The sequence below is a fragment of the Daldinia decipiens genome (genome assembly GCF_022478715.1).
Source record: "Daldinia decipiens strain CBS 113046 unplaced genomic scaffold F4813scaffold_1, whole genome shotgun sequence".
Classification (NCBI taxonomy): Eukaryota; Fungi; Ascomycota; class Sordariomycetes; order Xylariales; family Hypoxylaceae; genus Daldinia; species Daldinia decipiens.
The window spans coordinates 349,133-376,222 of NW_026054544.1; the positions used below are offsets into that span (position 1 = coordinate 349,133).

Consider the following 27,090-nt stretch of genomic DNA (forward strand, 5'->3'; position numbering starts at 1 on the left):
CTGGTTGGGTAGTACCTTATCAAATACGCGCACTGTACCTTCCAACCCCTTAAAAGTCCCCCCCAATCCCCCTTCTCTTACTCTTCCCACACCCCCTACATCCCAAGGAGCCACGCCATCCATCTAAAGTAGAATTCCAAAACGTTTCGGCCTTTTCTTGTTCTGACTTTCCCTCCAACTCCTTTTTTACCCATCTTCCTCTTTCTTCTCATTCGGATTCATTCGTTTTGTCCATATTCCCATCGTAGAACAGGAAGAGCACTCGCTCAATAGCTTCCTCACTTTAATACTTATCGCCTTAGAGTTCAACTGCATTTTCTCGCAACCTCGCAACCACAACTTTTTCTATCATCAGTAGCCAATCAAAACAGCAACACGATATCTAACAATACCGCGTCGAGAGGTGCTTGGGGTCATTCAGATTAGTCTGAAGTTTAAGATTTCTGGAAATTGGATCTTAAGAGAATACTATCAGGTTAGTTGTTTCTCCTATGATAACTTGTTCAATTGGCATTATTCCCCTTCGTGAACGTCGCAGTACACTTCTCGGCCATATAAATTGGGCTTTTGGCTGGAATGACGCGTATGATTGGACGCAAAGTCGTGTTCTTCGGCAGACAATTTGTACCGTCCAGTCGGGTGCTGGTCCGCTTTTCGAGTGGGCGTCGCATGGCAACGGGAACTAGAACGACATACTTTACCTTATCGGCAAGCTTATGGCCGTCGACCCAAATTGTCAGATTGCAATGGCGAAGATGAATTAGGCCGAAATTCGTGTGCCTGGGACCAGCGAGAGTTTGGACGATTATTGCCTGGTCAATTGCACCATTTACTCCAGGCCGGATTCACCAAGTGCACTAGGTCGAGCGTTGATGAATCCGCGACAAGTGGATGAACTACGCGTTTCCCGTCATTTCACAGTCGAGCTTTGTCAGGCTGTGACTTGGATATAATTCGAGCAGCGAACGATTTCGACTATTTAAGTCCGGATAATTGATTCTTGAACATGTTTTCTGTCTAACCCTACATTTTGAAATTACGTCGTCCAACCATAACTAACAATTTTCTGAATAGCCAACAAAATGTTCTGCAAGCAATTATTAGCTGCCGCCGCGGCGCTCAGCATGGTGTCTGGTGAGTCATGTGTTGCGCTCCAAATCGGTTCTCTTCTCTAATAAGAATAATTAGGTGCTGTTGGTGTAGGCTGTGATGGCCCGACTGCGACAATTCGATCAGCTGCTGATGCCACCCAAATCTCCAACTGTGAGACAGTCGACGGTGATGTTATTATCGACAGGAATGCTGGACCCGATATCGACATTGGTGGAAAGCTCACGGAGATTAGTGGTGATCTCAGGGCCGAGAACAACGGTCTTTTGGCTACTTTGAGGAGTGATTCTTTGGTAACCATTGGAGGTGTCTTCGCTCTCAAGAACGCTACCCACATCTCTACCCTCAACTTCCCGAAGCTTAACGAGGTTGGCTCCATTGACTGGTCCACTCTGAACTCGTTGCCTGAGCCTACTTTCGGAACCGTCGGTATTACAAAGGCGAAGAGTGTTGTTATTGCTGATACCTTCATTGAGAGCATCAACGGCATCAACGTCCAATCTCTTACTGATATGAACATCAACAACAACCGACGATTGACCAAGTTCTCTTCCAGCATCAAGAGCTTGAGCAACACTCTATACGTCACTGCTAACGGTCTTAACCTCACCATGGAGATGCCTAACTTGGAGTGGATCGCCAACATGACCATTGCCAACGTTACCTCCTTCTCGGTTCCTTCTCTGCACACTGTTAACGGTTCCATGCGTTTTGACTCCAACTACTTCGAGACTTTCAACGCCGCCAACCTGACTGAAATCCAGGACGGTGATTTGTCCTTTGTTAGCAACCCCCAACTCACCAACATCACAATTCCTTCTTTAAAGCGCATCGGTGGTGGTTTCACTGTCGCCAACAACACGGCATTGGAGAAGCTGGATGGCTTCAGCCAGCTAAACGAAATTGGCGGTGCCGTTAAGGTTCGAGGTTCTTTCACTCAAGTCGAGCTCCCTGGCCTCAAGGATGTGAAGGGTGCCTTTGAAGTTGTCAGCACTGAGGACATCGACGACTCCTGCAGCGATTTGAAGAGCCTCGACGGTGGTGTCGTTCAGGGTCACTATGAATGCAAGGGCAAGGTTGCCGATGCTAACAACGATACTTCTTCCGCCTCCAGCGATAGCTCCGACAGCACGGATGACAAGAAAAGCGCGGCCTCCTCCAATGTCGTCTCTACCAGTCTTGCTGCCTTGGTTGCTCTTAGCGGCGCTATCGCTGCTTTCTTGTAATAAATGGACGTTTTGGGGCGGAACATGGCGGCATACCCAACATTCTTTTTTCAAGTGTCAAAAAACCTGTTGTGATTTGAGGAGTTGCAATTTGCAACTGGGGTTACGTATAAGGAACCGCTAGACTTAATATTGATTCATGTGCTACTTGGAAGATGGTTTCGTTGTCAAATTGTGATATGGTTTTGTGAGCGGGTTTGTAAATACCCTGGTGAATTTATCTGTTATTTTCCTCTGCTTGCCGTCTTGTATTATTATGCAGGACGTTAATATTCTCGATTATACCGAGTGCCTTTATCACGGCTGCATAATGAGTGTACTGTGGTCTGAATAACGGTATTGTCCTACTCTTGGTCTTAAAGCAGTATGAGTTCCCATTATCCGAATGCTTCATACTATACCGTACGTAATACGAAGCTACGATTTACCATAAGTACATATTTAATAGTTAAATAATTCCAGTATTTTGGATATTGTTTGATCTTGCTCCCTTGGTGTTGGTTCCTAGAGCCGTCTTATTATACTTAACTTGATAATTATGTCTATCCATGCCCATCCAGTTACATATTTTACACCTACGATTGGATTTCGACCATTACTTTTATCACGAAGAGCAACGTTAGTCTGATTTACATAACATCAAGCTTGCAATCTTTAGATACCATTGCCTGAACACTATTGCGGTAGCTTTCTAGTTAGCCAATACGGGTTCTAGAGCCCCCTTTCAGCGTCTCTAACACTCCATTGGGAGATTTCATATTCTGAAAATGATTATTCGTAGATCTTCTGTTCGAATTTATCCACGTCGTAGAACTGAGGCTGGATGGTGTTGCCGGCGAATATGCGGCCGTCTAAAGCATTTACTGCCTGTAGGGTGGTTACTACTGTTAGCAAACCCCGATCTTCGATAAGTAGAGGATGTTGTATCTCGGTAGAAAATGGGATGGGATAGATGTTCCAAGTGGAAGGGGATAAGTGACTTACCCTTAAGGCGGAGACTTGGTCGGTGAACTTGATATATACTCGCCGGCCCTCGATATCAATGTACAGCCTCTCGACGCGCCCGTACTTATCACCGCACTCCTCGCCGATTTCTTGTCCTAACCCAGACTCTATTTCGGCCTGAAGATCTTCCATGCCCTCTAACATATTCCGCAGAACAACGACGTTACTCATGGAACCGATGCTACTCTCAGGTTGGGATGCTGCGCCAGTTTTGGAGCCGATGATGCGCCCGCGTCCGCCAGGACCGACCCATCCGCCACCTTCTGCGTCTGACTTCTTTTTCCGCTTCTCTACCTCGACGCGCAACGGTTGTAAGATACCGCTGGACTCAGCACCTAGACCTTGACCTTTAGACCACCCATACTTAGCCATGAGTCGTGCGGCGAAGCCTTTCTCACGAGATCGACCGCCACGCTGTTCGGGAGCTTCTTCAGAGCTGGGTTCGGGAGGGACGTATTCATCCTCGTCTTCGTCCATGGCGTCTGGGTCAGGCGGCGCAGGTGGTTCCGGTTGTGTGTAACGCACTGGCGCGCGGGATATCGTTGCGTCCTCTGGCTCAAGAGGTATTGATGGTGGAGGCGGCGGCGGTGTTGGCGAGCGCGGAGGCGGAGGTATGTTGCCTTGGGACATAGCTAACCGGCGCGCATAGGCATCGTCGCCAGTCTTGTCGTCTGGCAACGAAGCCCGCGGGGGTGATGGCGGCGGCGGCGCGAAAGAGTAAGAATCTGGCGGCGCGAATTGATCTATCGAAGTTATATATATTAGCAGGCTGCGATCGCAAAGATATATCAGGCGCGTCAACTCACTTTGCATTGGCGCTGAGTCTTCCTCTTCGCTATCCCAGCTACCACGTCTCTCATTGTCATCATCGTCGCGCCGCTTATGTTTATAAAGCAGGTCTTTCCATTCTCGTACCTCACGTACCCGCTCCTCGCTTCGTAGGTACTCGTCTACATTTGTAGGTCTCGAAGGGTCATATATCTCATCCCAGTCCGTCTCGATAGGCACATCCTCAGTCTTCTTCTTTTTCTTCTTACGTCCACCTCGTGCTCTCCTCTCGACGGTCGCGTACATATACTCGTCTTCTTCAGTAGGCACCCAATCGGCTAGCCTACTCTTCGCTGGAGCCAGAGCTGCGACAGCGCCAGCGCCAGCGACATTGGAGGCATTGGGAAGAGGTGGCGCTTTTGGGAAGCTGGCTTTAGGCCTCTGGGCTTTCGGTTGGGGGCGGCGAATCTGTGGATGTGGCTGAAAGCGAAGAGCAGGGTCGATAGTCTTCTTGGAAGCTTCTTGCTCTTTCACGGCATCGAGCGCTTCTTGCGATACTACCGGACCTCGGGATATGGAAGCGGATGAGTCGCCTTCGGGCTCGAGAAGGTTGGCGTATAAGGATAGGCCTGCCCGCGGCTGTTGAGCAGCCATGTCTGTGGCTTTGGCGGTAACTCCTTAGGTTAAATATGAAGCTTATTCAGAGAGACTACTAAGTGTGCGACCTGTTTAGCAATAAGTAAACTCAGACAACTAAGTATGCCCCTCAGCCTATTTCACGAGGTTGAAAAAGTGAGTTATGAAATGTAAGTTGATAAGTTTACGTATAGGTAGGTAGGTACGGTACCTTAGGTATTGTACCTAAGCTAATGTGAAGTTAACGCTAGAAGCTCTCTAAATTTACAGGGGTTTCATATCGCCATGCCCACTAATTATCAGGTCATCGGCACTAATTGGATAGAGGAAGCTATAGGTACCTGGGTACTGTTAGTACTGGAGAACGGTTGAGACGGCAGCAACGATTACCTAGATGTATTGTACAATACGTAACGGCAAGAACCTCAAACTTGCACTGTCAATGCTTATCGTATGTTTCGCACTTACAACGCTGGACAGCTTTTTTTCTCCTATTACGACGTGATTCTACTTTCTCCTCTGCTTTTATCCATTTTTATTTTTCTAGCATCGCCTTGTTTCTTTGTATCATACATGGACATAGACTGTCTCTAGCAATTGAATACAATAACTATCCCGACCACAGACGACCTTGCAGTTTATATCAGTTAACTACCTACCTACCTACCTACCTACCTACCTACCTACCTACCTACCTACCTACCTACCTAGATAGATAGATAGATAGAACCTCGACATGGCCACCCTGCAGAATTCCATCAATGGCGTAGACTCGTCCGTCGCCATCATAATACCCTCGAAACCGAAGCCATTGACGGTAACGTACAAAGACCTCATAGCCGAATGCTCTTCCTTCCAATGCAAGCTTGCCGCCATCGGAATCACCAACCGTTCTCCGGTATCGATAGCGACGGCGAACTCATACGAGTTCATCGTCTCGTTCCTTGCCACCTCATGGCAGCGCGGTATCGCCGCGCCTTTAAACCCGGCCTATAAGCAGACCGAGTTCGAGTTTTACATCGAAGACATTAAGTCTGCTATCGTGCTTGTTCCTAAGGGCGCATATGAAGCCAATGCGCCCTCCGTCAAGGCTGCGCGCAAGTTCAATGCCGCAATCGCCGAGTGCTACTGGGACAATGCGAAGAATGAGGTGGCTTTAGATGTTAAAGATTTCGGCCAGTTGAAGGGGAAGGCCAAAGAGAACGTGCTGCGGTCACAACCAGATGATGTCGCATTAGTCTTACACACAAGGCAAGTCTTCGGAGATTTAAATACGATGCGGTGTCGACATGAATATTAACATGTTGCTATAGTGGCACGACGTCGAGGCCTAAAGTTGTACGTTGTTGATCAACCCGGCGCATTCTCTGCGTCTGCTTCTGCGTCTGCTCTCTAACTTGTTAGCCAGGTTCCATTGACGCATCGCAACTTGACACGAACCATGAGTGAGTCAATAATCTAGGTCAAGCAGTGCGGTGCTAATAGTCACCGTAGAGAATATTCAGTCGACGTATCAGCTTACTGCGCAAGACCGGACAATGCTAGTTATGCCGCTGTTCCATGTTCACGGTCTTCTCTGTGCTCTTCTAGCTCCTCTGTACTCTGGGGGCTCCATGATTGTGCCAACTAAATTCTCGGCTTCGGACTTTTGGCAAGATTTTGTTACCTACGGGGCGAACTGGTATACTGCCGTACCGACGATACATCAGATCCTCCTCAGGAACTCTGCTCCAAGTCCTCTGCCTAAGATTCGCTTCATCCGGTCTTGCTCCTCGCCTCTATCACCGACAGTGTTTCATCAGCTGGAGGAGAAATTCAAGGCGCCTGTCTTGGAAGCGTATGCCATGACAGAAGCTGCACACCAAATGACATCTAACCCCTTACCCCCGGCGAAGCGAAAGCCTGGCACGGTGGGGCTAGGTCAGGGTGTAGAAGTCAAAATTCTCAACGACGCTGGCGATGAGGTACCTCAAGGCACCGAGGGCGAGATCTGTATCCGGGGCGAGAACGTGACCAAAGGCTATTTGAATAATCCAACCGCCAACGCAACAGCGTTCGCCAAAGGCGGCTTCTTCCGCACCGGCGACCAAGGCAAGAAGGACGAGGACGGATATATCATCATTACTGGCCGTATCAAGGAGCTCATCAACAAAGGCGGCGAAAAGATTAGCCCAATTGAGTTGGATAACGTGCTAACGAGACACCCGTCTGTCTCGGAGGCCGTAAGCTTTGCCATCCCTGATGAGTTGTACGGCCAGGATATCGGTGTCGCAATTGTACTCAAGAGCGGGGCCAAGCTTGAACAGGACGAATTGAGAGCCTGGGTTAACGAGAAATTGGCCAAGTTCAAGGTGCCCAAGAAGGTGAGTTCGTTCTAGTACTTCTGATAGGTAGGTAGTCATGCCACAAAGAGAGGCTAATCAACTATGATAGATCTACTTTACCGAGGTCATGCCCAAGACAGCAACAGGGAAGATCCAGAGACGCATCGTGGCTGAGACAATGCAGAAGCAGGAATCTCCCAAGGCGAAGCTATAATCTCAGTAACAGAATGACGTTTGCTTTTATTATAGCTATGTAACACGAGATTAAACATAAGCCTTGATGTGCGGATGAGCGGATGAGCGGATGAACGGGGATAAGGGGTGTTACATATATATACTGCGACAGAGGGCGAAGGGATAAATATAAATTCACCAAGATGCAATGTAGGTCAAATGTAGGTCAATGCCAATTAAACGCTATATTAGAGACGAGATAGTCTTTTTATTATATTTGGGGGTATCTTAATAACTCATTCCGTCCTCAATTTAAAACAAAAACAATTGCAGCCCGTTCCGAACTTGTATGGCTTTGCGTTGCCCGCTTTTGCATATTGTCGGCTGCAGACCTCCTAACGCCGTTCTCCCTTTGGGTCATCATGCCTGGATGGATAAAAATATAAAAACCCAAGAATCCCAAGAATCCCAAGCCTGCGCCAAGATGTATGCTGTCGCAGTATAATTTCTCTTGTAAAACACCTCGAGCTTGGCGTTTTGCTATTTTTTTTTTCCCCTGCCCCTCCTTCCTTCAGCTCACGGGGATAACGCTGCCGTCCTTCTCCTCCGCCCACTCGATGATCTCATCGTCGTCCTCCTCGTTCTCGTATAGTTTGCCTGGTGTGACTAGCCGCCTGGGACCTTGCGCCTCGGCTATCTGTGTGCTCTGGGCTACTGCTTGCTCTAGGGATGTGTAAATGGTGATAGGGGCTCCGTTGGAGTCTCGGGGCTGCTCGAAGGCTGCCGGCGGCGGCTCGTCGTCGGGTGCCTCGCTCGAGACAGAAGACCACCCCGATCTGTTGCTGCTGCTGCTAGAGAAGACTGATTCGCAGTCGCTGTCCTCGTAGCTGCTTGAGCCGTCGAAGGAGAGGGGTGCGGGGTAGCTCTGGCGTTGAGCTGCCCACCTCTGGGATTCTCTTTGAAGATGTAGGGATAGCATGACGCTCATATGGAGCTATGGCAAGCTAATATTGTGACGTATGGATGTGTAAAAGTATGAATTGGCTTCCAAGTAGTTAAGCGTAGGAGCAATTACTTATTAGTTAGGTAGGTATGTTGATAGGTATGTTGATAGATAAAGACTAGGTTAGATGAGTTGTGATGATTTAACATGGGAACATGGGAACATGTGTCTCTCTAACGTGCAACCCCCTTCAAGAAGGGAATTGGGTCAGACTTAAAAGCTAAACAAAATAGCTCACGAACCTGCCGAGGCTCCCCGGATTCTACTAATAGCAGGTCATGATACCTGGAGAAGTTTTGGAGGGTTGCACCCTGGCGCGGCTTGTTAGGGGTATCCAGACCGCCGAAGACCGAACGTTATGGCATTTCCAGGGACCACGCTGCCACGCTGCCATGGTGGCATGGTGGCCTGGGGTGGGCTATGGAGAACTAGCCATGACGACACATTTGCAACGCCGATGATAACCCCAAGCTCTGACATATGATCCCGCCTACCTCATAACGAGAGGGCGTTCTTCCCCCACTTAGGCGAGATCCTAGATCATCGTCTTGGCAACTTGGCCAGCCATTGAGCATTTGGATTTTTGATAGCAATAATACTAAAAAAGCAAACGCCTAGACTAATAGTATGTAAATAGTACATATGTGTGTAGCACAAACGAACCGAACCGAACGGCGTCGTAGACGATAATGAGGCGACCTCATTCGAACAGAAACCGGGCGATATTGACTCATTTCCGAGCTAGGAGCGAAATAATGGAACGAGGCGAAAGAAGGCCGGAAGGCCAAGGGAGAAGCGGTAAAAAGAGGAATTTTTTTCAGCCGCCCGCGATGAGTCTCGTGGCCTGTCTAGTCGTGTGTGCTTCCATAGTAGGTACATAGGTAGGTATATATGACTGTACGGGAGATAGAATAAGGAATGTGCACACGAGATGGAGGCTAGCAAGGGAGGCTCCCTTGTATGTATGTATGCACATACCACGAACTTCCCAGCTAGCTGGTTGGCTGGGGAAGACCAATGATGAATTCGGAAAGAAGCTGTGCCGTACCTATGTAATAATTGCATTGTCCAACCATTATGTACAACCTTACCTAGGTATGTACCTAAGTTTATGTAGCGGGGGAAGAACATTAATAATAAAACGACTGGCAGGAGGGGCGGGTTCGCCGGTGACGGCACATGCATGAATTTGCCGATTATGTTACACAAGACTAGATCTTCTTGGGCAATAGTATACCTAGATCTAGCACGGTACCTCTCTTTTATATGTCAACTCTTATAAATCACCATGTATCTTATCTATGTAGTTACTACATACCTACATTACATGTGCCTACTCATCGTTACTCCACACGTCGTACGCCCTTCAACTGCCACCTATTGTCGCTACCTCGGGGTTCAAAATGCCGGTAGATAGCTCAACTATCGAGCACGACACCGGCCCAACTGAAGACATACGGTAAGTAATAAAGAAGTATATAGGTAGTCTCTAAGTCAGCCTGTTGGATATAACCCTCTACCCCCCTTTTCTTTCCCATATGGCTTTTCGCTTCCGATCGCTTCCTCGACTCTTCCAGCCAGCGCTAGTCCGAGTCCAACCCACCACCGTAACCACCATCCCTAGATTATTCCGTAGCCCCGTCCAGATCCAAATGGCGTCTATTACGGCTCCGCCGCCGGGCAAATGCGAATGGCTTGTAGTTGTGCCCGACAAGCCGGGAACCCGAGAGAAGAGGCTGGAAGTGCGCGCGTGAGTCTGGCCCAATACACCACCACCACCACCATCACCACCAACTAACTATTTTGGGGCTTACACGTGAATCCCATTTTCCAGCCAACACTTCGAAGGCCTGAAGCCGTACGTCGAGTCCAAGCAGTTCAAGACTGGAGGTATGATCCCCGAGTCTTCAATGCTTCTTGGCGTATTCAAGTAATATTTCCTCAAGGCGCTGTCTTGAACGACAAGCCCGAAAGCGAGGACCCCGCTACGTTCGACTGGTACGGCAGCACAATAGTGCTTATTGCCGAGTCGAAGGAAGAAGTTAGGGCTATCCTTGAGAAAGACATATATACCAGGACGGGAGTGTGGGATACCGAGAAGGTATGTTGATTCTTGCAAACACTGGACACAGAAGACGGCTAACAGTCAACTCCAGGCTCTAATATTAGCGGTAAGCTCATATGCCATACATCTATCTAACTCCTTTAACGATACTAAACAACTTTCTTAGGCCAAGTATGCGTTCAGGTTCCCCTGATTTTCAGATTCCGAATGTTTAGACTAGACGCATTATAAACATTGAAGTCTTCTATGATATATTCAATTCATGTCGATATTTAGAATGTTGATGGCTACATTCATTGTAGGCCTATACCCGTTACTTGCACGTATCTTGCTTGTAGTAAAAAGTGCGGCATTGGCCTCGTCTCCAGAAGTTAATAATTACAAAGCAAGATTAAAGAATACATTAGCCGAGCCAGATGAGATGAACCACCACTCTATAATTGCATCGCAAACTCTGAATATAAACACTTCATGACTCCTGCTCTGATGGAGGGGTTTCTGTCGCTGCCTCTGCTGCTACTCTGAGCTCGTAGTTCAGGTCGAAGCATTCGGCCAGCAATTCAGCTACACTGCCTTGACCTTCGGGAATATCTTCCCCGACCATGAATTTGCCGTCAATTTTCATATTGTCGATCGAATGTAGCTTCATGCTATAAGGGTAAAGCTCCCTAACCGATGTTACGCCACCGCTGTTCTTTACCTCGACGAGACAACGCTTTAACGTCTGCAGTTGATTGTAAATCGGCAACAGGGCTTCAGAAACCGGCTCTGACGATATCATAAGATGATAGATATAACCGTAGCTCCTTCGAATTAAGTAAAGAAGCGTCTAAAATATCGTTAGCCAAAAATTATATTTATAACTACTGGAATGAAAACGCACCCGTTGGACATAGAGTTCAGCTGGTTGCCCTTGATCGTCCACCCAATTTCCATTTATTCTGCTCTCATCGATCCTGTCGAGTTGTCGTTGGTAGTCGTACAAGTCCGTCTCTCGCAGTGACCACGCTTGAGTCAAAGACAGCTTATCAAGGTCATTTCTAATGCCAACGAGTACATCGTAAACTGGCTTCCACTTGTCAGGAAATTGGCCGTTTCTGGACATAGCGTTAGTGAATATACCCGAGTAGATGCGGCTGGACAACACACCCTTCGAGGACGATTTTCGTATAGTCTAAACATCGATCTATCAACAGCGAGACGTTTTCGCTACCTTTTAAAACATTACCATCAGCGTCGAGGAATTGCCCGTCCTTCCGTGTCTCGCCAATCTCTTTCAGCTCCGCCTCTCGCTTATATATTTCCGACGGTGTGAACTAAACAGAATTATTAGCAGAGGATAATGTTGCGCTGAAAAGAAGAAAGAAGACTCAGACGGGATAGTATTTACCTTTGATTTGGTATTGATTATAGCCATCTGTCTCATTATAGAGACGAGTCTGTCCGCGGTCGGCCGTAATGGCTCTGCAATGTCCTCGATCCTTTTCTGTAGGCTTGTTAACGATGCGCGGCATCGCTCTATCCGGTGCACAATCAAGGTCTCAAGTAAAGGCGAAGGCTTCGTGCTGGCGGAGTTGTGTGCTATTTCCGATAGATGCACAAGCGTCTGGGACATACTCTCGAGATCCCGAGCAGAGAATAAGTTGGCTTCGGCCAGATGGTCTAGGAGTCGCTTGATAGTCGAAGTCAGGGCATAGGCGGCAGGGGCTTCATTGTTTCGACCGATAGTCATGAAAAAGAGTGATAGTAATTGGAAACAGCTGTCTACCACTCTGTCCACTATATAAGGCAGGGTATGAATTAGTTACGATAGCTCAATAAGACAGCTGATCGGGTAGCTAGGATTGCTCAATTTATAATGCCGTCGTACCTCTATTCTCTTCGACCGACTTCCCATGTCTAACCTCGTTCAGGATTCTGACCTGCTCAATGGTCTGGTCATATAAAATCATGACATCTTGGGTCCGAACGTAGGTCGTGCGGTCGAGTTTGCGTAATTGCAACTGGTCGCGAATGGCAATTAGCTTTTCGAGGACCTCCCTTTCACCTTCGTCTCTCGGAGCCGGTATCTTTGGGGTTTCCATATCGCCGATTTTTTTTAGAGTAACCCTTGACTGTAAGCCGTGGATTTTCCAAAGTAAATGGAATAAAGAGAGAGAAATATAGGATGAACCCCTCCTGCCTTGCTCCCCTCTTTGTCCACTGATATCTAACCTAGACGATCGCCTATTGATTACTTATAGATGACCTTCATCAATTTGAGGTTCTGTAGAACGGTAGAGTGGCATAACACATGCGTAATCCTGGGAGGTGCATACGGCGTCCAATGGCCAATGGTTCTTTCGTTACTTTACACGATTTTATCAACGCGGGGGGTTTGGGGGAACTTGTCAGAGCTTTCTGAAACTGCCCTTGGTGCGGTGTCTCCTAAAACTATGTCTCCAGGCGCCTGTGATTGGAGTTTTCTACGTAGTAGGGCCTTGATTACTACTGCATTTGATTGATGGGGGATAGTTTACTTGGGAAAGACGGACACTGCTGAGGGAGGAAGAGCCCAAGGTGGGCTTTAAGGCCAAGGTGGGCAGGTGGGGTCGTGTGCTCATCATAAGCTTTCTACAAGGTAGGTACCTAGTGAATGTACCTAGTGAATGTATCTCTTACCTCATACGAAGCAAAGCGTAAAGTTTCCCGATGATCTTGCGGGGCAGATGGTCTAAGCTCTGATTGGTTCTGATAATCAGCCAATCAAAACAGACCGTTCCTCGAAGCGGAATCTTTATTTTCCTTCCGTGCTAGCCCTATCTTCCTCCCACCAAAAATTTCGCATTGCGAATTGAATGTGACTTTTCCGCTAATAATTTCACGAGCGCAAATCCAATATCAACATCTTCGAGGTGTGCTACCGATCGACAATTCTACCCATCCAACACCACATTCGCACCCAGACACATCCATAACAATGTCGACTGCCGAACTTGCCTCGTCGTACGCGGCGCTCATTCTCGCCGATGACGGTGTTGAGATCACTGTGAGCAACCGCCGCGTACCCCTCCTACAGCTCTTTTGGGCGTGGGGTTTGGGAATATAGATATGACTTCGTTCATAAGAATACTAACGACGGATATGCAGGCCGACAAGCTACAAACCTTGATCAAGGCTGCCAAGATCGTTGATGTCGAGCCTATCTGGACACAACTCTTCTCCAAGGTACGACGAATAACCGATTGCGCGAGGAAATGACCATATTTGCTGATGCATGCGATTCTAGGCTCTCGAGGGCAAGGACGTAAAGGACCTGCTATCGAACGTTGGCTCCGGCGGTGCCGCCGCTGCTGGTGGCCCTGCTGCCGCCGGCGGTGGTGCTGGTGCTGCTGCCGAGGAGACCAAGGAAGAGGAGAAGGAAGAGGGTATGTTTAATCTATTCCCCATACCCACAGCGTGGTTTAAAGCAGGTTTATACTAATTCCCGATGCAGAGAAGGAAGAGTCGGACGAGGACATGGGTTTCGGTCTTTTCGATTAAACACGTTCCGCGATGACGAATACTCACCTTCCCTTTGTACTTTCACTGCATGGTTCTGGGGTTCCATACACCATTGGTGTGGCGTGAAGGGGGCAATATTAGGATGCCATGGGCGACCTTTACCCTGTCATAGGTTAATATGACAATTGGCTTTGCAGATGAAGCCATGAGAGACGAATTTACAAGTCTACTACACTGTGAATTGTTCATGATTCATTGTTCGTTGCGTAACCCGATGTGAGATTAAGTCATAGCCTCGGATGTGACTTTCGGGAAATAAATGCAGTGATCTCTAGTAGTAGTCGCATACAGGCAATCTTCGTAGATTGCTTATGTCTGCACCGGCTCATCATTACTTCCATAATATGCCCGTATATTATCCTCCGAAGCAAGGGCCGAACGCCAAGTTATTCATTTATTCATGAGAATTATGCAGCCCCCTATCCCCCCTCGTAGCTTATTGTACAATCAAAGCAGCACTAGGAACTAAACCAGCCTCCTTCAAAGTTTTACCAAGATCAAGGTTCCCTTCGAAGACCTTCCTGGGGAAGTTCTGGACGAACTTGGTAACGGTAAGTCCATTCTCCGACTCTAGCATTTGCTTGACTTCGAAAAGTGTTGTGTCTGCCGGGAGTGTTTTCATGACGTTGCCATTAGAAGTTTGCAATCTCAGTCGAGCTTCATTGTGAGTAACGGCAGGACGAGCAGGTGCTGGAGCGGGTGCTGGGGCTGGGGCTGCAACTGGGACCGACTCCCCTCTTGCAAGTTTTGCCTGTTCTGCCTTGCGGCGACGTTCTTCCTTGTCAGCTTCGATCTTAGCCTTGATACGTTTCTTAGCCTCGAGGTCATCGAGCTTCTCCTGTCGCTTTTTGGCCGCTTCCTTGATCTGCTCCTTGCGCTGGAGCTCCTCCTTAAGCTCATGTGATTCTCTGGTAGCCTTTTGGCGGATTTTCTAAATGATTATTAGCAAGGGAACCGTGATCCGATCGAGTTCTCGAGCTAGACGTACATCATTGCGCTTCTGTTCTTCCTTTTCTTCGGCAGCTTTGCCGGCTTTCTTAGCCTTAACACGCTCTCGGAGCTCTTCGAGTCTCTTTTTCCTCTCCTCTTCGCTAAGGGGAGCAATCTGCTCAGTAGACTCAGCAAAGTCGGTATGACCCCTGAAAGTGAGGTCAGTTTAATAATAATAACAAAAATAATAATAATGTATAATCACAAAGAGATAGGACAGCTCTCACGATTTGTTGGCGTGGAATTCAGCCTCTCCTTGACTACGGAACTTCTTGCCACATTCGTTGCAGACAAGTGACATTGCGACTGCACCTTCATCTATCTTTGCAATGTTGGCGCCAGACTCTTGTTCCTCAAGAAGCTCATCCAATGGGGTATCCTGGGTCTTCTCCAGCCAGTCCATGGCATCCGGCACTAAGACAGATCATCATCAGTTATCCATATCGACTAGTAGTATGTGATTAAACGCAGATACTCACACCCGTCGGATTTCTTCACTGCCAGTTCGGCACGTGATTTGTCAAATCCCATCTCCAGGAGTTGCTCGAGCACGGATTGTGACATCTTGGGCGATGCTGTTTTAGGATACAGTGAAGATTGGGCTTAAGTGAAGAGGATGTGTTGTTGTAAGTTGTTTGGTGGGAAATAAATGGGGCTAGGAAAAGTTGTAGTGACAGGTTATTTATATGTCGCACTTAGTGAATTTGTGTTCGGCTGGAGCTGGAAGATTGGGAAGTTAATAGAAACTGTAAATGCAAGCTGTGAATGCAATAAGCATGACTTTTCTTCTAACTCACTGTGGTTTCTTTAGTGGCACGTCATTTTAGATGCTGCCTCAAACTAGATGCAGGAGTCTCCAGATGCAGCACTGTGTCTTGTGAATAAGAAGGTGGGTACCTAACCGTATGAATGTACGGAAAGTACATAACCTATTGAATTTATCTTTTTCATGGCAAGAACCTTAAACTGTGTGTTTCAAGCATAACGGTTGGCTCGTGCTTACCTCAAATGTTAGCGCATTCCGTAGATATGCCATTATAAAATGCACAATCGGTAGTAAAATATCTAGGTTAAATATTTATTCAAAACCGTTACAAAACCAACAGTCTAGACTGGTAGCATCTTCTGTGCAAATAGACTGTCATTTTCGGCAACCAATTTTCATTATGAAGGCAAAATCCATTAAGAACGCAAAACCCATTAAGAACGCAAAATCCATTACGCCCGAACTCATCGAGAAATGGACTTGTAAATGGATAGGACTGGAAGCCAATACCGTCAGCGATATTTATCATTGTGTTCGCAAGAATGGCCAACGTACCAAGAATGGCCAACATGCCATCGAATCAACAGAATCAACAGAATCAACAGGATCCCGGGGAGACTTGAACATTCTGCCTACGGAAACTCTTGTCAATGTGGTTCTCCACCTCGACGTTATTTCGGTAGCTGCCTTGCGACGAGTTAATAGAAGCTTTATGTCGGTAGTCGACAGGATCCCTGAATACCGAATGGTCAATCAATTCTGCCCTCGCATTATCCGCGATATCGTCAGCCTGGGAGCTAAGCACTTTGACTTTGCAACATTGCACAAAACGCTCTGTGAAAAGCATTGCGTCTCATGCGGAAACATCGGTGGATATATTTATCTTATCACTTGTTTACGAGTCTGTTATGTCTGCTTTGCCAATGAGCACCGGTTCTGTCCCATGCTTGCAAAATATGCACGTGAGGTTACCGGCTGTTCGAAGAAGGAGCTTGAACAGCTGCCACATATTCGAAGCGTCCAGGGACGATATGCCGCCAATGGGGTAATGTGTCAAAATCGGGTAACCTTATGGGACCGGGAAACTGTTCGATCCATCCAAACCACCACGGCTCCTACCTCTGAGAGAAACGAGCGTATACACAACAATCCACATCGGTTCATGGCCATCGTCTCTGCCCCTTATGTGGAATCCGTCCCTAATTCGAACCCCCCCTCCAAAGTTGCTAAATGGGGCCTATATTGCCTTGGATGCAGCGATTCTCAAGAAGCCGATACACATTTCCGGAAGCAATACACTGAGCAGAGTTTTGTTGATCACATTATCCTCCATGGACCCGTCATAGCAGACGCCCGCCGCCCAAGACATGCACCACCAAAACGTGCAGCACTAGATATGTCTAGTTAGAGATTCTGCAAGACACAACCTTATGCAATTATACCCACCACGATAACGCAAGGCTGCAGCATATCTCATTCAGCAAAGGAGACCCCATTATCTGGCCTGCCGCTGCTGGGTGGAGGCTCTGTCAACAAACCCATGAAACCTGCTATGAAGTACCTCCATTGTTCCACTCTGATGGACTGCGACAAATTTTGCACTTAGGAGGAGGAAAAGGCTTGTGTCTATTGGCTCTGAGAGGGGAATACTACTGCCGAGATGTTTACAGCTTCAAGTTGTTTAACTCTTGCCTGATATTACTACGTACCTTGCATTGTGCAAAATCTGAGCACAGGTTACGTATGCTTTAGCTAGTTAGTCCAGCCTTAGGTGCCCAGAACATGGGTCAGCCTCTCGAGATCTGTTTTAAGGAGGTCGATAATATTAAGCAGCAGTGTTAAATACTAATAAAATGCGAAATGATTTTATAAAAATGACTACTGTCCCGTCCATTTGTTACGGTAAATTTAGAAACGGTATGGGAAGATTATGTAAAATTAAGGGCTGAGCCGAGACTAAGCTGAATTAGAAAGTGCGCTAAACCAAATTTGTGGTGTTTTACATGAGGTACAATACATAGTATTGTACAACACCATAATACATAGGTAGGTAGGTACCTACGTAGATGCCATAGAAACCAGGGCTCCCAGGCAGTCGGACAGGACCCAGTCAAAGCCAGTGCTATGTCGTAACATGACAAACTACGACAACACCACTACTGTCCGTGCTTTTTATCCCATCTCAGCCAGATTTCCATCTTCAACGTTTCTTCCCTGATCGCCGAACACAGTTAACTACCTTTTCTAATTCTACCAAAGCCCACGTTACTGACTCACTTTCGATAATTTTAGAGTCGCAGCCAAATCTTTTTATTGATAATCTTTTTTCTTCTTCGATAGGTGCTTACGTGCCAAAGTGTCCAGATTCCGATCGCACTCCAACGAATTCCGGGCGCCCTTTTTTTTTTTTTTTTTTTTTTTTTTATTAATCTGCTTTCTAGTGCAGCATTTCACGACACTCGTCCCATATCTACCTAATACTACTCTTCGAGTGTGTATACGCCACACATATTCACTAGCATCATGTCTGTTGAGATCGATCCTCAGGAGCTTGGCTTCCATCGTGCGTCATGAACCTTACCCGGCATCGCATTACTGCTATCATATATCCATATACTCACGGGTTGTTCTAGGCCCATTCACGGCGGAAGTTTCGGAAGTCTTACGGATCAGAAACCCGAATTCTCACCCGGTAGCCTTCAAGGTATGGCACATTATTCACAACCTTTTGCGGAACCCCTGACTAGACTTGGCTAACAAATTACAGGTGAAAACTACCGCACCGAAGCAGTACGCCCCCTATATCCAATACAATAAATTATATAACCCATAGCGCCACAATACTGATAGTTTTCTCAATCAAGGTACTGCGTCAGACCTAACTCTGGCCGGGTTGAGCCTGGCAAAGAGGTGGAAGTTTCAGGTGCGTATTAGCAAGTTGGATATAAGATGATTACCTTATACTAACAAGTCATAGTCATTCTCCAGGCCATGAAGCAGGAACCCCCTGCTGACACGAAATGCCGAGACAAATTCTTAGTCCAGTCGGTCCCGATCACTGGAGACAAGGAATTCGCCAACCTAGCAGCTATCGTTAGTGCCACTTGACTACAAATATCCCCTATACCGAATACCTAGCTGACTAAAGTAAAAGTGGGACGGTATTGAGAAATCAGCGATACAAGAGAAGAAGATTCGGGTTATCTTCATGCCTCCTGTAGGCGCTCTTACTGGTACCAGTCATCTTGAGACGCCCGTCAAGCCTGCCGCAGCCAACGGCGTAAGTTCATTCATGTTTTCGCGATACTCTTTTGCCATGCTAACACCCCTTGGGAATTCAGGCAACACCAGATGCGGCCCCTCCTGCCTACTCCTCTCCCGGTGACTATTCAACTAGCCAAACAGATGCCAAGAACGAGAACGAGATCAAGCGCGAGGAGCTCCCGGCAACCGCAGGTGTGGCAGCGATTGCGACCACCCAGAACAGCGACCTAAGCCCTGACGAACTGAAGCAACAACTTATCCAAGCCGAAAAGGTAATCGTACAACTTAAGCAAGACCAGGAAGGGTTACGACAGCGTAAGACGGCGGGTACGGACAAGGCCAGCTCCAAGCCTGCCGCGTTAGCTCAGGCAGCACCAGCAGGCACTGAAGGTGTACCAATCAAGCTTGCAGCGATCCTTTGTTTCCTGAGCTTCATGCTTGCGTATCTCTTCTTTTAAGTTGCGTCAAGGGTGTTCTAGCAGATTCTTTCAGGGCAGAGGTTGAGGAATCCCGTTATGGTTGGGACATTGGCAAACCGGTTTCTTACTAGAAGGAAAGCATTAGGCGTGAAGAAGACTATACCTTAGGTAGGCGAAGAGAAGTAATAGGAGGTGGATGAGAAGTCAGGCCCCCTCTTATGTGGAATGGCCGGAAGTGAGACGAAGGATCTAAGCTGGCCTTTGTTGTGGCAGACATTGTACTTTAGCATGTATTCCCCTTTGTTTTCCGTTGGCTGTTCAAGGTATAAGCATTCGGATATATATTCGCTTGAAATTGATTACGATCCCTGGGCGATCGTCGTAATAACTCAAGCCCGGGGTTAGCCTAGCTCTTTATGCACCCGGAGCTTCCGTATATAAGATTGTTTTCGAGATCTTCTTGTTTTGTTGATGGCGATCCGGCCTTGGCTTATACCTACACTGATGCTACATATGTACCGCGTTCAAATATTACCTAGGTACCTACGTAGGTAAACTACATTGTTACGTGCTATCTCTTCCACTGTGACGGGGTAAAATCCTTAAGGGACTGGGAGTCGAATTGCTTCAAGGTAATTAAATATCGTATTGATGAATCTAACCCTTTTCTGACCGCATCAACCCAACGCCGAATCCATACTTCAGACATTCGGCCTAAGCATCAAATATACACGATTCCCAACCAGGTAAATTAAGCAATGTGTACCATACCATTGCTAGCACGCATGACTTATGTAGATACGTGTCCAACCATCTAAGCCTCGAGCTCGTTCTTCTTCCAATCAGTCTTCTGGCCCACGAGCCGTCCACCCTCCTTGCGCTTCACCCTGCACCGAATACCGACGCTCTCGTCGAAGATGAAACGCCAGAGAACGTAGGTCCAGCTGCGGTGGTGCGGGAGCTCCGTGTAGAAGTCGCTAGCGATACGGTTGAGCTCGGGAAGTCTGGACCAGGGGATGGCGGGGAAGTCGTGGTGCTCGTTGTGGAAGCCGACGTTGTACACGAGGAAGTTGAGGGGGCCATAGTACGAGTACGTCTCTGGGACGGGGACTCGGTTCTCTGGGTTCTTCTGGGAGGGGGTCACGGTCTCGTAGACGTAGTGCTCGGCGATGAAGTGGCCCGCCAAGGGGTGCAGACTACCTGCCAGGAAGGAGGATAGCAGGAAGTACATCATGGAGTTGATGCCGAGGGTCTTGAGGATCACGATGTCGAAGGCAACCTGCACGGCTACGTTGGTGGCGGATACCCAGGTGAAGGGCACGCTGTACACGCACATGGGGCGGACGGCGTAGAAGAAGATCTGGAAGGTGCAGAAGAATGCCTTGCCGAGGATGGAGTCGAGGAAGATGGCCTCGAGGGCGGTGGGGAGATCGGTGTCTAAGCCGTCGACACCCAGGGACTTGTGATGCGTTAAGTGGTAAGGGCGGAAAGAGGCGCTGTAGGGGATGCCGATAGGTAGGTTGGCTATGATAGCGAAGAGCCGGTTGGCGGTGGGCGAGCGGAAAGCCAAGTTGTGGCTAATCTCGTGGATGGCCATGAACAAGTTCTGGTTGGCGGTGGCGCCGACGACGTAGGCTAGAAGCCAGTAGGGGAGCGAGAAGAAGGAAGTATTCCGGAGGACGTAGGCGCAGAAGACTTGTAGGGCGACGACGCCGAGGACGACGTAGATGGTGAGGGGCTCGGGGCCGCAGAGCTTGGTCACTTCGGGATGCGCCTTGATAATGGCTAGACGTCTCGTCCGATGGGGCTCTTCGGTGTAAGTCCAAAAGAAGTCACGATATTTGACCTCGATCGGGTCTCGCTGTAGGTCCGGGGATCCATCTTGAACCTTCTCCCCGCCTTTACCGTTGAGGCGGATTGTCTTCTGCAGCTTAGGTGCCTCGGGGGCGCTGGTCGTGGTTGAAGACGACGAGGGGGGCGCCATTGTTATTATTTCCTTTCCTTTCCTCTCTTTTCCCTTTTCTATAGTTTTTCTTTTCTTTTCTTTTCCAATGCACTCCTCCGAAATTAAAGAGTGGGAAAGAAAAGAAAAAGAAAGAAAGAAAGAAAGAAAGTACTTGAGCAACGGTCCTCAAGGTGGCACAGGAGTGGAATATGGAAAGGAGACAGGATTTGTGTGTACCCATATTTGCGGTGAAGATTGTTTTTTCTTTTTCTTGACTTCCTGCAGCAGTTACAGCAGTAGTGACCCCAGTACAGGTACCTAACCTAGTTGTTGGGTGCGGTAATATGTATGTACACCCGCGTGGCGAGCTGCACGAACTAAACCTAACTTGGACTAATCAGAGCTAATCAGAGCTAATCAAGGGTTTTCCCAAGTGTCTTTATGTACATAATTGATCATCCTCGTCCAATCATCCTTAACATTCAGACCATAAGGTGCCATAAAGTCTTAGGGTCGAACGTTAGTCTTGTCACCCCACTTTTGCGGCGGATGCTCCCTGAACTTTGTGCTACTCAACCTTTTGTCCATCTTGTCTTAGTCTGAGCTGTTGATACGTAGAAGTTACCACAAGCAGCAGTCATACATATGTACCCATCCACGTGATATTGTCTTAAGCTAATTGCTAATATCGGGGGCATTGGGTGGCCAATATCTAAGAGAGATTCTACCCTAGGTTAGCTGCTTGTTAGGGTCTTGTTAGTCGTTCAAAAGCGTACATAGTGTAAATATGACAAGAGATATTCTAGACTTGTCAAGTTACACAAGGTTAGAAAGGGCCCAATACATAAGAAAATCAATAAGAGATACTAACAATAAATACTACCTAACCTAATATATAGTTAGTGTATAGGTAACCCAGTCACCTGACTACCCTTTTATGAATACCTTCAGCTTTTAACATATGAATAATAGATAAGTCGAATATCGTCGGTGGGAGGCACGACCTACCGCATCTAGCTAATACATTTATTTGCTCGGCTCGGCTACTTACACATGCCAGTGGCCATTGCTAGACAACATTAGCCAGGGTCTACCAGCCTCATGTGCCCGTGGTCCCTTACACACATATATAATATACCATACATATATATATACACCTCGACAGACCGCATGGGAAGGCAGGTAGGTATCCTATGCTCCCAAGCCTCGAAATACATGCATACCTCCTATGACCTATGTAGACTTGTTTTCATAGCTCTGATAGGATAGCTCCCGTCCCGTCCCAGCCTGGCGGCGTGGTCGGATGTTTCATTCGAAGAGAGCATACGTGTGGGAGATTCCTTACATATGCTGCCAGGTACGACCCCTCTCGAGCGCATCTTGGATCTGGTGCATCTCCCGATGCGCCTCGCGATCTTACAGCTGAGAGACACGCCTTATAGGTCCACGATAGCTGCTTATTTGCCACTTGTGATCGAAGGATCGAGTTCCGCCGATGGCGATCCCGTCACGATAGATCTAGATTGTTTGGCTGGATGTGTCAATGGTTACCTGCATTAGCCAGGGATTAGTCCTCTTGGTGAATGGGTCGGTTGGAAAGGGTCCTTACAGGTAGGTCCTTACACCACAGGGTTGGTCTAAGGGGCGAGGGATCTCGCAGGATGTTTTGCCTTCCATTGGTTAGCTATTCAAGGGACATTTATGAATCAAGATCTAATTTGCATGTATCGAGATATATCTAGGCGTACCTTAGATCTGGCCTTGACGTGCTCATAGTTCAACACTGGCACGTGAAACATTACTAGAGATGACCGAGTTTACCTCATGTTCTTAGACGGTCCAGATGCCGTGGCCGTATATTGCTGTGACTATGGTCTCGGTATTCGATGAGCGAATACAGTAACCATAGTTGGTAAGTTCTTTGCGGTAATACACAGTATCATTCCTTTGAAGTTAACTGCTCATTATGTATGTTGCATTGTGCATGTTTGCGTGAATTCATACTGTCTCTTCCAATTATGACTTTCTATCAGGTTTCTCCCCAAGGCTAAGATGAGAAAGGGGGTTAAACTACTATCGTATCCTTGTGTCATCGTAAAGTGATGAGTAATGTAGCATGTACCACGTTATCTTTTCGGATGCGAATAGAACGCCTCCGTTAGAAGGGATGTAGCCACCCATCCGGGTACATATGTATCAGTCCGTGTATGCTCCCGTGACGGCCTTGTGCGTTGGGGTCAGTTTCGAAAATATTGACAAGCTGGGTCCTCGGGGGGGGGGGGGGGGGGAAGTGGAAAATACATGTGGCTATCAAATTCTCCGAATGATGCCATGCGTAGAACTCTGAAAAACGGTATGTTGATTTGAAGTTATGGCCATAGACAGGCTTCAAGAACTACTTATACAAGCCTGGTAACGAGAACCAAAAAGATACAAAGGCTTAGCTAAAGGTTCGTATATATCTAGTTTTAGAAGATGAGACTTGGATAGTCTAATTTGATGTGATATCCTATACTGTCTAATGCGGGTGGTCGCCCGAGGAAGACTCGAAGCCTAGGGACGATTAGTCGGGCATCTACGCTTATCTCTTCCAAGTGCATGACCAGTTGGCTACATAAAGATTGGTACGATAGGTAGTCTTTTGTTAAACGAGTAGACTAGCCTACATGCAGGACTTGTGGACATACGTCGACAAGACCGTCTTATGGCCAAATGATGGTAGTCGTATAGGCATTCCCGGAGCGGAGATAGTAACCCAACCAGTTATGTATACCTCACGACTTTATGTCAGGTGGCTCGAATTGTATGTAATAAAGCGCAGATTCCAAATTGATTGACGCTCTCGGAAAATTCACTGCGAATTGGATTGGAGTCCCAAATGGGGGCGATATTCCCGAAAAGTGATGAAAAAAAAGACGGTGGTATTACTAGCCTCTGTCCTCACTATAGCAGGGCGAAACGATATGCATGTTACAAGGATTGAGTCCAATCGAAGCCTGCATAGCCCCCGAGGGTATCCAGAGACATGAAAGGGGGGGGAAATAGTACTCAACTTATAAGTCACTGAGCTTGAGGAAACAATATTCAATCAGATGTTGCATAGTTGGTTGGCTCAGTAATTTCGAAAGTGATGCTGACACGCATATATCAGGTTACGGAGTGGCACGTTGGCTTGCAAAGTATTATCCCTGGGGCTCAAATATATATAAGCCCCTTTTTATCACTGTATAGCTTCTCTCTTGTTTTGCATGTTCCGGCTGCAGCCCTGTACGTAAATGCAACACATGGTAACAATTATATGTACAGAAGCAAAGCGAGTCTCATTTGCACCGTGTCTTAATGAGCAAAGGTGAAAGGTTTCCTCGGAAAGTTTTGATGCATAGGCGTCTCGGCCCATGCCCATGGCTTACAGCCTTCAGGAGGTGGTATTATCGTTATATGCATGGGCGAAGTATTTGAGATGTATGAGGGCAAAGGACGGTTGGTCAGCTCGCCAATGAGCTTGTCTTTTCTCAAAGAATGTTGAGTCAGTCGACTCGTTCCCACTTCGAGGTTGCGATAGCTCCCTTCCGCCTCGTTCCTTGGTAGACTCGGCGTATCTTGTTCGCCCAGTACGTATTTTTCGCGAAGCATGCCAGCTAGCCTAGCTGCCGGATCGAAGCTAAGATAAACCAAGGCTTTCAGTCCGTTCGTATCCTCTCCTATTGCGTATACCACTGAACGCTCATCACTGGTGGGGTTAACACCACCTTGGTAGCCGGGAGGGTTCAGTATCTTATAAATATCGTCTATAAATGGGTTCCGGCTTGATTCGTCTTGTTTAGGGGGCCAGAAGTAAATTCTGTTAGGTTGGTAGGGGTACACCGGTTCCTCGTTAGATTTTGGGTTCGATTCCAGTCCATCGTTAGATGCCAAGTACTCCCAGGAAGGCCAATAGGTTCGCGATTTTCTAAACCCGGTCCTTAGGCGTAAACATCGTGAGCCTGATGATCCGCCAGAGGATATATCATCAACCAAATCCAAATACGTACTGCAACACCGCTGGTAGGCACGCAGGTGGGTCTGGCTTCGCGTATAAACGAGCGCCATAGAATTATTATCTCCTGGATGTACATTTTCGGAAGAACGGAAACGGTAATCCGAGCCGTACGGCTTGTCCAGATATGCAACGGGGCCAGTTGATCGTCCAAATGTTAAGCTGTGCTCGGGGGTTAGGGACACTCCAGTGCTATCCACCTCCGAATCTTGGTCAAAAACTACCCCTGTAATGTAATAAGTCCGTTGACTACCGCTCTGGTTCGTGAGCCACTCCTTTCGTGACTCGATTATGTTTATATTACCCGAAGCCTCGTCTTTCTCCAGTTTGAGAAAACTCCACCTGTCATCTATGGGGCCCTCGGCATGCTGTCTCCTCCAGCTGTCCTCCGTCTTCATCGTTTGCTTATTCTTAAGATCCGGATCATGGAGAGGAAAGCGAAAGCAATGATAATAGGAATTCCAATCCGTTTCTCTAATCTCGAAATCAGTTTGATTAGAAAGTCCGTAAAAATAATCGTCTATAATTTCGAAGCAGACCGTAGAACCAATATCGTAGCCAACCACGTCCGCCAAGTGCATTTTCTGAGAAAACCAAGAGCGCTTTTCGATATCGTAGCCCATGAGGACCCATTTTCTACGTCCATCTGCCCCTTCTTCCGAATGTGTCCCAAAATAAAGATAATCTTTGTTGTTTCGTACGAATATTTTAGCCGTCGAGTCTAGCTGAAGTGTGGCCACAATTAGCTGTTCATCGGCTTTGAAGATCAAAAGCCAGTTCTCCGTGTGCGGCAGCGCGAATGAAAATAAGCACGAAGTGATGCCATTCGCATGATATAAGACGCGGAACTTGTATTTACGACTTTTCGCAGACCTAGGCACAGATTCATGAACCAGGGTCGGAATATCTATGACGAGCTCGTGACTTGCTGAGCCGTGAAGGTCGAGGATTCGTAACCAGCGTTTAGGCCGGGCCTCGACGATATAACAAAGGGTGCCATGAATATATTCATAAGAGTCGGCAAATGCGATGATACCTACCAGGTATGGGGATGCTCGTGAAAGTGCCTGGCGTCTTTTGGCAACTCGCCTTAGAGCACGCGAGAATTGGCCACTTCGCTGTGCCTCTTGGGATTCGGCTGTGTGGGAGGCTTGGGCCTTTGCGTAATGGTCAGCAATTCATGCGTGGCTCGGCCTGCCACGAACTGGCCATGCTGGACGTGACTACTCACAGTAATAATAGCTTTACAAAATCTCTCCTCTCTTACCAAGTATTGGAAGTAACGACATGTTAAGGACAGATCGAATATCTCATCTATATCCAGATAGTTCACAATGTAAGACATTATTTCATAGGGTAATCGCTGTAAGTTTGATACTGTCCGCGTCGTCGTCGTTAATAAGCTCCTTGGTGTCTGCATCTGTTTTGAACAACCCGAGAAATCGATTTTACACAGAGAACGGCTAGCTAAACTGGGTTTAAACGGGATCGACGAGAGCTGGTTGCACATGCTGTGTTTTTAGAAGGAGGGAAGTTAAGGACAGCTCTGGCACTTAATAGTATGACCCCGGGGAGTTCCATACTTTAATGTGTTTCCAGTTTGGAGAGCCTCAACTCTTTGGCACGGCCTAGGTATTTGCCTGCTCGAAATACGAATTGACATGGTTCAATACATGTAGTGTATAACCAAGCCTTGTTTGGTACCTACCTTGTAGTTCGTTCATACTACGGTGTACATATTTACCTATTTAGGTAGTTTAGTACCTAATGTACTACAAAGAAGGACCTACATGTAGCGAATAGGCAAGCGGGTTGC

At 47.4% G+C, this 27,090-nt stretch overlaps 12 protein-coding genes across 12 annotated transcripts; 6 read left to right on the forward strand and 6 right to left on the reverse strand.

Annotated features, from left to right (window-relative positions):
• The first annotated feature begins 884 nt into the window (after nucleotides 1-884).
• On the forward strand, nucleotides 885-2,445 carry F4813DRAFT_4458 (uncharacterized protein). The gene is made up of 2 exons (XM_049248500.1): nucleotides 885-1,134; nucleotides 1,189-2,445. The coding sequence occupies exons 1-2, from the start codon at nucleotides 1,083-1,085 to the stop codon at nucleotides 2,334-2,336; spliced, it is 1,200 nt and encodes a 399-aa protein (XP_049104590.1). The 5' UTR covers nucleotides 885-1,082; the 3' UTR covers nucleotides 2,337-2,445.
• A 406-nt stretch (nucleotides 2,446-2,851) lies between these two features.
• On the reverse strand, nucleotides 2,852-4,963 carry F4813DRAFT_341286 (uncharacterized protein). Its single transcript, XM_049241287.1, has 3 exons — nucleotides 4,148-4,963; nucleotides 3,321-4,084; nucleotides 2,852-3,203 (listed from the first exon to the last, which is right to left on the reverse strand). Exons 1-3 carry the CDS (start codon nucleotides 4,761-4,763, stop codon nucleotides 3,108-3,110), a joined length of 1,476 nt encoding a protein of 491 aa, XP_049104591.1. The 5' UTR covers nucleotides 4,764-4,963; the 3' UTR covers nucleotides 2,852-3,107.
• Nucleotides 4,964-5,396: 433 nt separating this feature from the next.
• F4813DRAFT_341291 (acetyl-CoA synthetase-like protein) lies at nucleotides 5,397-7,458 on the forward strand. The gene is made up of 5 exons (XM_049241288.1): nucleotides 5,397-5,996; nucleotides 6,059-6,083; nucleotides 6,154-6,190; nucleotides 6,240-7,108; nucleotides 7,179-7,458. The coding sequence occupies exons 1-5, from the start codon at nucleotides 5,482-5,484 to the stop codon at nucleotides 7,281-7,283; spliced, it is 1,551 nt and encodes a 516-aa protein (XP_049104592.1). The 5' UTR covers nucleotides 5,397-5,481; the 3' UTR covers nucleotides 7,284-7,458.
• A 356-nt stretch (nucleotides 7,459-7,814) lies between these two features.
• F4813DRAFT_384212 (uncharacterized protein) lies at nucleotides 7,815-8,222 on the reverse strand (the record flags this gene model as incomplete). Its single annotated transcript, XM_049246050.1, has 1 exon — nucleotides 7,815-8,222. The coding sequence occupies one exon, from the start codon at nucleotides 8,220-8,222 to the stop codon at nucleotides 7,815-7,817; it is 408 nt and encodes a 135-aa protein (XP_049104593.1).
• Nucleotides 8,223-9,656: 1,434 nt separating this feature from the next.
• F4813DRAFT_4700 (uncharacterized protein) lies at nucleotides 9,657-10,642 on the forward strand. Its single transcript, XM_049248528.1, has 5 exons — nucleotides 9,657-9,996; nucleotides 10,081-10,136; nucleotides 10,193-10,347; nucleotides 10,403-10,417; nucleotides 10,478-10,642. Exons 1-5 carry the CDS (start codon nucleotides 9,785-9,787, stop codon nucleotides 10,502-10,504), a joined length of 465 nt encoding a protein of 154 aa, XP_049104594.1. The 5' UTR covers nucleotides 9,657-9,784; the 3' UTR covers nucleotides 10,505-10,642.
• A 138-nt stretch (nucleotides 10,643-10,780) lies between these two features.
• Nucleotides 10,781-12,395, reverse strand: F4813DRAFT_384214 (uncharacterized protein; the record flags this gene model as incomplete). The annotated part of the gene is made up of 5 exons (XM_049246051.1): nucleotides 10,781-11,140; nucleotides 11,195-11,408; nucleotides 11,461-11,627; nucleotides 11,702-12,090; nucleotides 12,182-12,395. 5 exons carry the CDS (start codon nucleotides 12,393-12,395, stop codon nucleotides 10,781-10,783), a joined length of 1,344 nt encoding a protein of 447 aa, XP_049104595.1.
• A 739-nt stretch (nucleotides 12,396-13,134) lies between these two features.
• On the forward strand, nucleotides 13,135-14,035 carry F4813DRAFT_341308 (ribosomal protein 60S). The gene is made up of 4 exons (XM_049241289.1): nucleotides 13,135-13,339; nucleotides 13,441-13,518; nucleotides 13,580-13,718; nucleotides 13,787-14,035. Exons 1-4 carry the CDS (start codon nucleotides 13,271-13,273, stop codon nucleotides 13,831-13,833), a joined length of 333 nt encoding a protein of 110 aa, XP_049104596.1. The 5' UTR covers nucleotides 13,135-13,270; the 3' UTR covers nucleotides 13,834-14,035.
• A 13-nt stretch (nucleotides 14,036-14,048) lies between these two features.
• F4813DRAFT_4823 (ubiquitin-related domain-containing protein) lies at nucleotides 14,049-15,858 on the reverse strand. The gene is made up of 4 exons (XM_049248539.1): nucleotides 15,324-15,858; nucleotides 15,072-15,258; nucleotides 14,843-14,993; nucleotides 14,049-14,785 (listed from the first exon to the last, which is right to left on the reverse strand). Exons 1-4 carry the CDS (start codon nucleotides 15,406-15,408, stop codon nucleotides 14,291-14,293), a joined length of 918 nt encoding a protein of 305 aa, XP_049104597.1. The 5' UTR covers nucleotides 15,409-15,858; the 3' UTR covers nucleotides 14,049-14,290.
• Nucleotides 15,859-15,934: 76 nt separating this feature from the next.
• On the forward strand, nucleotides 15,935-17,470 carry F4813DRAFT_341314 (uncharacterized protein). The gene has a single exon (XM_049241290.1). The coding sequence runs from the start codon at nucleotides 16,011-16,013 to the stop codon at nucleotides 17,016-17,018; it is 1,008 nt and encodes a 335-aa protein (XP_049104598.1). The 5' UTR covers nucleotides 15,935-16,010; the 3' UTR covers nucleotides 17,019-17,470.
• Nucleotides 17,471-17,981: 511 nt separating this feature from the next.
• F4813DRAFT_4894 (VAMP-associated protein) lies at nucleotides 17,982-19,425 on the forward strand. Its single transcript, XM_049248553.1, has 7 exons — nucleotides 17,982-18,173; nucleotides 18,244-18,314; nucleotides 18,378-18,400; nucleotides 18,475-18,533; nucleotides 18,588-18,703; nucleotides 18,765-18,890; nucleotides 18,952-19,425. Exons 1-7 carry the CDS (start codon nucleotides 18,134-18,136, stop codon nucleotides 19,330-19,332), a joined length of 816 nt encoding a protein of 271 aa, XP_049104599.1. The 5' UTR covers nucleotides 17,982-18,133; the 3' UTR covers nucleotides 19,333-19,425.
• A 341-nt stretch (nucleotides 19,426-19,766) lies between these two features.
• F4813DRAFT_4939 (sphingolipid delta4-desaturase) lies at nucleotides 19,767-21,547 on the reverse strand. The gene has a single exon (XM_049248560.1). The coding sequence runs from the start codon at nucleotides 21,275-21,277 to the stop codon at nucleotides 20,108-20,110; it is 1,170 nt and encodes a 389-aa protein (XP_049104600.1). The 5' UTR covers nucleotides 21,278-21,547; the 3' UTR covers nucleotides 19,767-20,107.
• A 3,027-nt stretch (nucleotides 21,548-24,574) lies between these two features.
• On the reverse strand, nucleotides 24,575-26,694 carry F4813DRAFT_378216 (uncharacterized protein; the record flags this gene model as incomplete). Its single annotated transcript, XM_049245316.1, has 2 exons — nucleotides 24,575-26,431; nucleotides 26,506-26,694. 2 exons carry the CDS (start codon nucleotides 26,692-26,694, stop codon nucleotides 24,575-24,577), a joined length of 2,046 nt encoding a protein of 681 aa, XP_049104601.1.
• Nucleotides 26,695-27,090: the final 396 nt, after the last annotated feature.